Source organism: Mus pahari, chromosome 3 (genome assembly GCF_900095145.1).
Source record: "Mus pahari chromosome 3, PAHARI_EIJ_v1.1, whole genome shotgun sequence".
Taxonomy (NCBI): domain Eukaryota; kingdom Metazoa; phylum Chordata; class Mammalia; order Rodentia; family Muridae; genus Mus; species Mus pahari.
Genome location: NC_034592.1, coordinates 103,048,662 through 103,058,803, shown reverse-complemented (window position 1 = coordinate 103,058,803; position 10,142 = coordinate 103,048,662). Strand labels below are relative to the sequence as shown.

At 41.8% G+C, this 10,142-nt stretch overlaps 1 protein-coding gene across 2 annotated transcripts in view; it reads right to left on the bottom strand.

Moving 5' to 3' along the window:
• Nusap1 (nucleolar and spindle associated protein 1) overlaps window positions 1-10,142 on the bottom strand; it is a 30,224-nt gene that overhangs the window by 14,299 nt on the left and 5,783 nt on the right. For both annotated transcript variants that reach the window (XM_029535762.1, XM_029535763.1), the window contains exons 3-6: window positions 7,739-7,885; window positions 4,971-5,133; window positions 1,727-1,825; window positions 105-214 (exon numbers count right to left, since the gene is read on the bottom strand). In XM_029535762.1, the coding sequence (XP_029391622.1) occupies window positions 105-214; window positions 1,727-1,825; window positions 4,971-5,133; window positions 7,739-7,885 (519 nt within the window). The remainder of the gene's footprint in view (window positions 1-104; window positions 215-1,726; window positions 1,826-4,970; window positions 5,134-7,738; window positions 7,886-10,142) is intronic.

The following is a 10,142-nucleotide window of genomic DNA, read 5'->3' as shown; positions in this document are numbered from 1 at the left end:
ATATATATATATATATATATATATACACACACACACACACATATAGGCAAAACACTCAAAACAAAATGAATAAACAATAAAAACCATGCATTTAGTCTGCGTACCTTTAGTTCATTAAGTGAACTGTGTTCCTTAAGGTGTTTCTTCTTCCTCACAATATATTCATCAATGGATTCCATTTTCTTAAAACGAGCCTCATGAAGCTTCTTAAAGTCTAGAACATTCCAAAGTATGAAAACTAGTAAGATAAAAGTCCATTTTAATCTTCCCTGTGTTTTTATCAACATTTATTCTCTTTATTCTCCAGACATCTAACTTTAATATCATCTTGGCTAAAACATTAATTCCAGAACACTCAGCTTTCACAGACTCTGGGCAAAGCATGCTCAGGTTAGAGATCATCAAGTGTTCACTGTCCCCAGTCACCAATTCCCTGACATCTTGGTTTGGAGAACAAACGAATTGTCTTCTTCCAATCCAGTGAGTTAAAGGGCCTTTATTTAATCATTACTAAATAGATTGATAGTGTGTGTGTGTGTGTGTGTGTGTGTGTGTGTGTGTGTGTGTGATTGAAGTCTAGGGCTTCCTAAACGCATGTTCATTTGAGATATAACTCCTCTAGCTTGTGAAAATTGACAGTTTATATGCCGAGAAAGCACTGAATTAAGGATTTCCATGCAGGGTCAGGCAGTAAATGTTAGGCTATGGTTTCTGTCTCCTTTTGTTTTAATCCCTTTAGGAATTAAACAACATGCTGAAGACTACTCCTCACCGTGATTAGTTCTAAATCTTTTGACCTAAAGTTTTTGCCTTTTGTTTTTTTTTTGAGACAGGGTCTTAATATAACCTAGGGAACCCCAAACTCACTGTGTACCCAAAGCTGGTTTTGAATTTTTAATCTTTTTGTCTCTTCCTACTATGTTGTGTTTATAGGCATGTGCCACCACATTCAGATGGCGCCATTCCATTATTGTATGTCTTCTTCCTTTCTACATTACTGTTTTATATGTATGAATGTTTTGTCTGCACATATGTTTGTATACTACTTGCATACCTGGTGCTCGAGGAGGTCAGAAAAAAAGGGTTAGATGCCCTGAAACTGGAGTTACAGATGGTTGTGAGCCACTAGGTAGGTGCTGAGAATTGAACTTGGGTTTTCTGCAAGAGCAACAAGTGCTCTTAATCTCTGAACCATCTCTCCATCCCCAATTACTGAACTTCTAATATATGTTGAACAGTAAGTATTCTATTATAAATATATAATAATCTATGTCTCAAGCAACATAAGGCAGATGAGAAAATTGTTCTTGTCTTTTTGGTGTATTAACTCAGAATGTCACACTATAAGACAGGCTTGTCCAAACCATGTAACCAAGACTCTTGCTCCCAAGTGCTGAGTACAACATGTACCTAGTACTTCACAGATGTTATATCACCAGATATTTATTGAAGCCTTTCTGTGTGCTATTTGATGTGTTAGGTACTAAGTAGTGGAAAACGTATATCTCAAGTTATATGCCAACCCACTGAAGCCTGAAGTGCAGCCATTCCCCCATTGAGAAAATCAGTCTGAGGATCAGGTACGCAGTCCTAAAGCCAGGAACCTGGAATGGTGGATCGTGAGCCCTGGTCCCCATATCTGAGATTTTAGCTGCTGCGAACCACTCACTATCCACCAAGAGACCAAAGGAGGGCAGCTGCTGGTTTGGTTTGTGTACAGACTTACTTGGTGTCGTGGCTGAAGTCCTTTTATTGTTTCCAAGTTTAGAAAACTCATCCGTGCATAAAGATCTTTTTTCTAAAGGCCTCTTTGAATCTTTACTGTCTAAATAGACAAATATAAAATAAATAACATTTTTCTATTAAAATGTTGACTTGAAAAATCAAAGATATAAAAAACTTCTAAGAGACATCTGTCTGGGGCTGAAGATATAGTTTGGTATTTGAGCACTTGCCCAGCAAGTACAAGGCCCTGGGTTCCATCTTTAGCACTATCAAAAACTAGACAAAGAAACAAAAAAAGCATAAATTATTTTCTCTGCTTCTTCTTGTTACATGTTATTTGTTTGGTATCACAGAGATGAAGTGCGTCTAAATAGCCTTTTAGTAATTGCAGGTATTACACTTAACCAAAACACACCACGTAAGCTTCTTCTTTTGAGACAGGGAATCTTCATGTAGTCCTAGTTCTGAAACTTACTGTGAAGACCAGGCTGGCCTTGAAAACATACAAATCTGCCTTTCTCTGCCTCCTGATTGATGGGATTCAAGTGATGACCACTACACCAGACAGAGAAGTCACAGGTCCTTAATGTTAGATGAAACATTGATTCTTTGTACACTGTGTAAGAAAACTCTTATTTAAGAAGCATACATTGAAACCAGCATATGTCTATAATTCCAGCACTTGGGCAGGGGAATGGGGAGTTCAAGAACGTCCTTGGCTACATAATGAGTTCCAGGCCAATCTAGGTTAGATGAAATTATGTTTTTTTTAAAAAAGAAGTCAAGCCGGGCGATGGTGGCACATGCCTTTAATCCCAGCACGTGGGAGGCAGAGGCAGGCGGATTTCTCAGTTCGAGGCCAGCCTGGTCTACAAAGTGAGTTCCAGGACAGCCAGGGCTATAAAGAGAAACCCTGTCTCGAAAAAAAAAACAAAACAAAACAAAACAAAAAACAAAAGAAAACAAAAAAGAAGTCAAAACAATAAAATAATGCACACATCCTTCAATCAAGAAGCCCCACATAATACATATGAGGCACATATCAACAACTTCTCTCAGAGTTCAGGGAAAAAGTATGTGTGGGGGGGGGGTAAGGGGGGAAGAAAGAGAGAAAGAGGGAGGTAAGGGAAGAGAAGAGTGAGAGGGAAGGATGTTATAAAATGTTAACAGTTGGGAAGTCTGACTGAATGGCATTCTGCACCACATTCCACTGGTCCCTTAAATAGGCCATCACCTCCCTAAATCCTTCCTGTCCATCTTCCAGCAAGTGTCAGAGCCAGGCAGAGATCTCCATGGCAACTGGCAGGCTTCCTAAGGAATAAAACAGAGCACAAAGTGCTGTTGGCGGGTGAGGGGGCAACTCAATTTTCTAAAACTACAGAGACTGGAGAGATGGCTCAGCAGTTAAGCACTTGTTGCTATTGGAACACTTGGTTCAAGTTCCCAGCACCCATACGGTGGCTCACAACCATCTGTATCTCCAGTTGTAGGGGATCTGATGCCCGCTTCTACTCCACAGACACCAGGCATGTACCTGGTAAACATACATACCTGCAAGCAAAATATTCACACATATAAATTTTAAAAATCTATAAAATAAAAACAAAGAAATGAAAAACAAATTATTAGTTGAGAAAGTTTCTGGAAAATGTGGGTTATTTTGTCTTGTTTTGAGACAGTCTCTCGCTATGTAGAACAGGTTGGTCTGGAACTTATTCTGTAGATCAGAGTAGCCTTGAACGCTGCAGATCCACCTTCTCAGTCTCTCAAATACTGGAATTAGGGAAAGGCATGTGGAAGACTAATGGGTGTGACCCCTCCCTGTAAGCAGCCTAGTTGAAGAAGCAGGCAAGTGTTTATATCAGTCAAGTTCTGCAGAAAGGCTAATGAGAACAAAATGGGCTCTCTTGTCACCAAGAGAATGACCTTCCCAAACTCTTATTCTGGTCTGGATTAAAGTCATGGCTCAGGATGTAGCTCAATCACTGAGCACTTGCCTGGCAGCTCAAGCTCCTGGGTTTGATCCCAGTACCAAATAACAAATGTTAAATAAAACTCAGTGGGCTTCTGCATTTATTTCTCGGTTTTGTTTTAATTGTAAAACATGTGAAAGTTCCAAGTGTGGCTATGGTGAGCTGTGGTTCTCCAAAGATGAGTTAGTTCCCTAACTGTAGCACTGTAATGTCAACTCTTAGGAACAGGATCTCGAGATATTTAGTCAAACAGAGATTGTTCGGGTAGGACCAACCAGTGTTCTTTTTTTTTTTTTTTTTTGGTTTTTCGAGACAGGGTTTCTCTGTATAGCCCTGGCTGTCCTAGAACTCACTCTGTAGACCAGGCTGGCCTCAAACTCAGAAATCCACCTGCCTCTGCCTCCCGAGTGCTGGAATTAAAGGCATGCGCCACCACGCCCGGCCCAACCAGTGTTCTTAGAAGAGTGTTAGACACTCAACCCAGAACTCTTTCATTTATTTATTTACTTATTTATTTATTTAATTAATTTTTTAAGCCTACAACAGCACCAGGTGGTCTCCCATCCAAATACTAACCAGGCCCAACATTGCTTAGCTTCTGAGATCAGATGAGATGGGGCACATTAAGGGTGGTATAGCCGTAGACAAGCCCAGAACTCTTAAGGCTGAGGTAGGAAGACTGCTGGGAGTTTGAGGCCTGCCTGGGTTACAGTTTGAGAATCTATCACAGGCCAAATGAACACGATAAATGTCATGTGATAACAGAGGCAGAGAGCAGGGTATGGCACCAGGCCAAAGAACAATAGACATGCACAGCCACTACAAGAACAAGAAGCAAAGGTACTCAGAGTCCCAGAGTCTTGGAAAAACACGGGTTTACTGACGCTTTGACTTAAGAGTCGTAGCTCCCAAATCTATACATCAATCAATTTCTCTTCTTTTTCTTTTTTTTTTTTGGGGGGGGGGGAAGGGAGTTGTTTTTGTTTTCTATTTTTGTTGTTATTTTGTTGGGTTTTTTTGTTTGTTTGCTTTTTGAGACAGGGTCTTCTCTCTATTCTATTGCCCTTGCTGTCCTAGAACCTACTATGTAGACTACATTGGCCTCGAGCTCATAGAGATCCACCTTCTCTGCCTCCCAAATATTGAGATTAAAAGCATGCAATCACACATGGCTCAATTTCTGTATTTTAAATTGCCTGGCTTGCATTCCTAGGACAATAATACACATGGTCCCCCGAGCAATTTCAGTTTGACAATGTTATTAGCACATACCATTTACTTCTCCTTCTCCTTCTCCTGAGGAAGCTGCATTACCGTCCTCTGGCCTCTGCTCCGGCAGAGAAGGAACTTTTGCAGTAGCTCTGGGGTCTTGATTTTCCTGATTTTCTTGATTTGGGAAGTTAGTACTATCAGTTCCTTTCATCTCCAAATGATCCTGCAACAAATTTTGAAAGGAAAAAAACCAAGAGAATAACCAAGAGAGTATGAAAAAAGGGGTGTGAGTGGTGTGTGTGTGTGAGTGTGTGTGTGTGGGGGGGTGGGGTGGGTGGGTGGGTGTTGGTCAGAGGAACAAGATGGGGATAAGACTTCTGAGCATGTTTGACCCAGTGCTCCAAATTATAATTTCCAAGCAGGTACTAGAGGTCACTAGGAAGAATGGAAAGATTTGTTCACTTATGGATAATAAACCCAGCTTCCTGACACGTGGGGTCATACAACTAAATACTACACACAGTGGCAAGAGCCTGGCAATAGTGAAAGGTCTCTGTACACAGGAAGCATCCCGATTTGATCCAAGACCAAATCCAGAGTGAACCTATGAATTGCCAGGACCCTCATGGTGGAAGGGGAAACCAAGTTCATCGAGTTGTCTTCTGGCTTCCACATGCCCCCTGTGGCATGTACCCCAGCCCCCCAAATCCCCACCAGCAAACCACACAATGTTTTTAATGTAATTGAGGGGCTAGAGAGATGGCATAATGGTTAGGCAGAAGCCTTGGGTTTGATTTCTGGCACCACATGGCAGGTCACCATCTCTAACTCCAATTCCAGGGGATCCAATGCCCTCTCTAGCCTCCCAGGGCACATGGTATGTGACATACACGTAGGCCAGATACTCATCACATAAAATAAAATGAAAAATTAAATTAAAAAATATTAAGGCTGAGCATAGTGGCATACACATTTAATCTCAGCCACAGAACAAATAAGGAAGCAGAAACAGGTAAATTTCTGAGAGTTAGTTCAAAGCTAGCCTGTTCTACAAAATGAGTTCCAGAACAGCAATGGCTAGTTAAACCCTGCCCCACTGAAAAAATAAAATAATAAAAAAAAAGGGGGGGGTAATTAAGAAAAAATAATTTAGCCAGGCAGTGGTGGCACATGCCTTTAACCCAGCACTTGGGAGGCAGAGGCAGGTAGATTTCCGAGTTCAAGGCCAACCTGGTGTACAGAGTGAGTTCCAGGACAGCCAGGGCTACACAGAAACTCTGTCTCGAAAAAAAAGAAAAGAAAAGAAAAGAAAAGAAAAAGTAATTTTTTAATTCCAAAAAAAAAAAGAAAGAAAGAAAGAAAGGAAAAGAAAAGAAAAGAAAAGAAAAGAAAAGAAAAGAAAAGAAAAGAAAAGAAAAGAAAAGAAAAGAGAAAAGAAATTAGGTCAGGCATGTTGGCTCAACACTTAGGCTGAAGCAGGAGAATTACCACGAGTTTAAGACCAGCTGGTGTTATAGAGTTAGACTCTGATTCAAAAAAAACTACCACCACCACCAAGAGAGCCAGCTGGTGGCACATGCCTTTAAGCTGAATCTAGATTGTCTACATTGTGAGGCTACATTGTGAGTACTAGCCTAGCCAGAGCTATATAGTGAGACCCTGTCTCAAAGGGGAAGAGAGAGAGAAAGGGAGATCGAGAGGGAGAGAAGGAGGGAGAGGAGATATTATGTGGTAAAGATTATATTTGATTTTGGCTGCAGTTTCACTATGTAGCACCACCTGTGTTTAAACGCATACCCTCAAGCCTCTGCTTCCCCCTGACATTCTAGCTGTATGCCTTTATGCCTGGGAAAAGAAGTCCCATGTGAATAAGAGCCAAGAGTAAAATCAGTGCAATCAAAGCAAGCGAGGAAGCCCCTAGTTATTCAACATGATCACACACTACTGAAAGACTAAGCACAGACTGACCACCAGGCCAGGAGCAAACTAAGGAAGAGACCGTAAAGCTTCACTTCAGGCTGGTCCCTCTTTCTTCCATCTTTATTATAGACTACCTATGTGACTACCATGTGAGCACTCATATTATTCAATAAATTTTTGTAGGATTGCATGAATGTATGAATGCCAGAGGAGGGCATTGTGGGGGAAGGGGGAGGGGTCCCTCTCTATTATTCTCCACTTTGTTCCTTTAAGGCAAGATCTCTCATGAACTTGGAGATCTTTTTATTTATTGTATGAGTACATTGTCGCTGTCTTCAGACACTCCAGAAGAGGGCACTGAATCCCATTACTGATGGTTATGAGCCACCATGTGGTTGCTGGGAATTGAAATCAGGACCTCTGGAAGAACAGTCAGTGCTCTTAACCACTGAGCCATCTCTCCAGCCCCCAAACTTTGATATCTTGTTTTTAGGTTAGACCAGTGGCCAACAAGCCCCAGAGGTACTGTTTTCACTCTCCTCAGAGCTACAATTACAGGTTTGCATGGGACCATATCTGGCTTTCACATGGGTACTGAGATCTGAACTGCACAGCAGCAAGCACTCTTAGCCCCTGAGCCAACCCACATCTGTCTCCAGCCCCTTGAATGGGCATCTAATTTATACTTAGTACTAGTCATTTCTTCCCGAGTCCTAGGGTCAGGTGTACAGTGGGGAGCACAGCAGACATAGGTCTCTACTTCTGAGGAGCCTGTAGAACACAGTATGTTTCCTGTCATCTAGCATCATGAGGGAAGATAAATGAAGCTCACTAAAAGTGTGCCAGTTATGGTAGATAGACTGTGGTAGTTCTGGTGGCTTCTCTTCAGTTTGCACAGTTCCACTCACCTGGGAGGTAGGAATTCCATGGATGGTCTTGCGCTTCCTCCTCCTCGTTTTGGTGACATGACCACCGGATTCCGACTCAGCTTGCTCCTCACTGCTAATTTGTATCTCAGTCTCATCAATGGAGAACACAAAAGATTGATTTTCATCCTGGGAAAAGAGGAGACAGTATGTGCCAGATCCTGCAGGCATGCACACTGACGACTGCTTCCGAAGCCAAAGGAACTTGTCACAGATAACGAACTAGCACTGGCATTTTTATAAACCTAAGTAAAAAGTTACAGTATGAACACAGGATGGTCCGAAGGGAGACTATCCAAACAGACCTGCTTATACGTTATGTTATGGCTGACATGGCAGAGTAGTGGGGAAGGTTCTTTTCATTATCAAATACCTAATGATACTAGATATATTTCTTATTATTTGTGGTAGAGGAAGATAAACTTGGCTTTTCTCCCAGAACACAAAGGACCTGGATGGATTATCATTGTTTTTCAGTACTAGGGATCAAATGTAGGTGAGCCCCCCATGCTTGTAAGTGCCGAGGGATGAACATCATCTAGTCCGTTTTTTTTCAGTTTGATTTTAAGACCGAGTCTCACAGTTACCCAGGCAGACTTTGAATTTTGATCCTCCTGTCTCAGGCTCCTGGGTTACAGGTATGGTCCCATCACATAAGTTTGTTTTAAAAAATAAACATATATTTGATTAAAGTATTAAATATAAGCTGTGGAAAGTATATATTTCAGTGGTAAAACACTCACTGACCATGTCCAAGGACCAGAGTTTGACCTTGAAGATAGGGCAACCATGAAAACGGTTGGCTCTCTCCTTTGCTGCTATAACTCACTGCAAAGGCTGAGTACTCAAGGATCCTGTTTGTCTCTAGGGAATCCTGGCATGTCTGTCCACAGTCTCAGGCTTGTGTGTTAAAATGGGGCTCATTGGAACTCGAACTCTTCTCTCACCACGTTGTCAGTGTACCACCTTTAGAGCCTTACATTTACCGTCAGATGTTGTTCTGTTGCAGGCATTACATCTTGTCAATTGTATGTGTGAGCATCTTTATTTCCCCCTCTACTCCTTATCCTGCTTAGCCTGTTTTCCCCAGTGCTGAGAAATGGAACATGAATGCTAAGCCACCTCTCCACCACTGAGCTAAGGCACAGGGCCCTACTTCTCAATTTTTTCCCCCTGCATATATGTCTATGTGAAGGTATGGGATCCTCTGGAACTGGAGTGACAAGCAGTTGTAGCTGCCATGTCAGTCCTGGGAATTGAACCAGGTCCTCTAAGAAGAGCAGCCAGTACTCTTAACCACTGAGCCATCAATTGAGCTCCAAGGAGGGAGCTTTTCATATGGCTGGATATATTAGAACTTTAGGTGGAAGGAGTACATTATGCCCTAGGTTCCTTGAATGCAGAGGTCTCAAACTTGAGGCCAGTCTGGGCTATACAGGAAGACCTTGTCAAATAAATAAATAAATAAATAAATAAGCAAGCAAGCAAACCTGGAGAGCCAGGTGACTGGGGTCAATTTCTAGCATCTACAAGACGGCTTATAACTGTGACTCCAGTTACAGGGGACCTGATCTTCTGACTTCCGGGCATAGACATGGTGTACAGATATATATGCAGGCAAAACACTCATACTAATCATATGTGAAAATAAATAAATCAGCTTTACACAGAGGTGAAGTACTGCAGAGGAAGAATAATCTCAAATGTTGTGAGGTTCATGCAAATCTTAAAGAACTGAAGAGTTGATGGAGAATACAAACAAAGTGAACTAGCTAGAGGGCAGAGACAAGGCGAGTGAGAGAGCATCCTGATAGACCTGTAGACCCATGAACTGGCCCCAAATAAGTTCAGGATAGAAAGCCTTGAAACAACAGGAAATATTAATTAGAAACCAAATGGGCCAGGTGTGATGGTTAGAACCTTAAATCCCAGCCCTAGGAGGCAGAGACAGGTAGATCTGTTTCAGGCCACATTAATCTACAAAGAGAGTTCCAAGCCAGCTAGAGTCACACACATATACCAGTTGGGGAGATCAGCAGAAGCATAATAAGAATAGCAAAAATTTCAAAACTGGTCAGAGGGGTACATTCCTCTACTACATAGCAAGTTTAAGGACATCTTGGGCTATAAGAGACCTTATCTCAAAACGAAAGTAGAATTTTCACAGATGGAGTTGGAGACATGGTTCAGAGTTAAGAGCACTTGTTAGTCTTGCAGAGAACCTAAGTTTGGTTCCCATTATCCACGTCAGGCAACACACAACTTCCTGTAACTCTAGTTTCTGCCTTCCAAAGGATTAACATGTACGATCTCTCTCTCTCTCTCCTGTCTGTCTGTCTGTCTGTCTCTCTCTCTCTCTCTCTCTCTCTCTCTCTCTCTCTCTCTC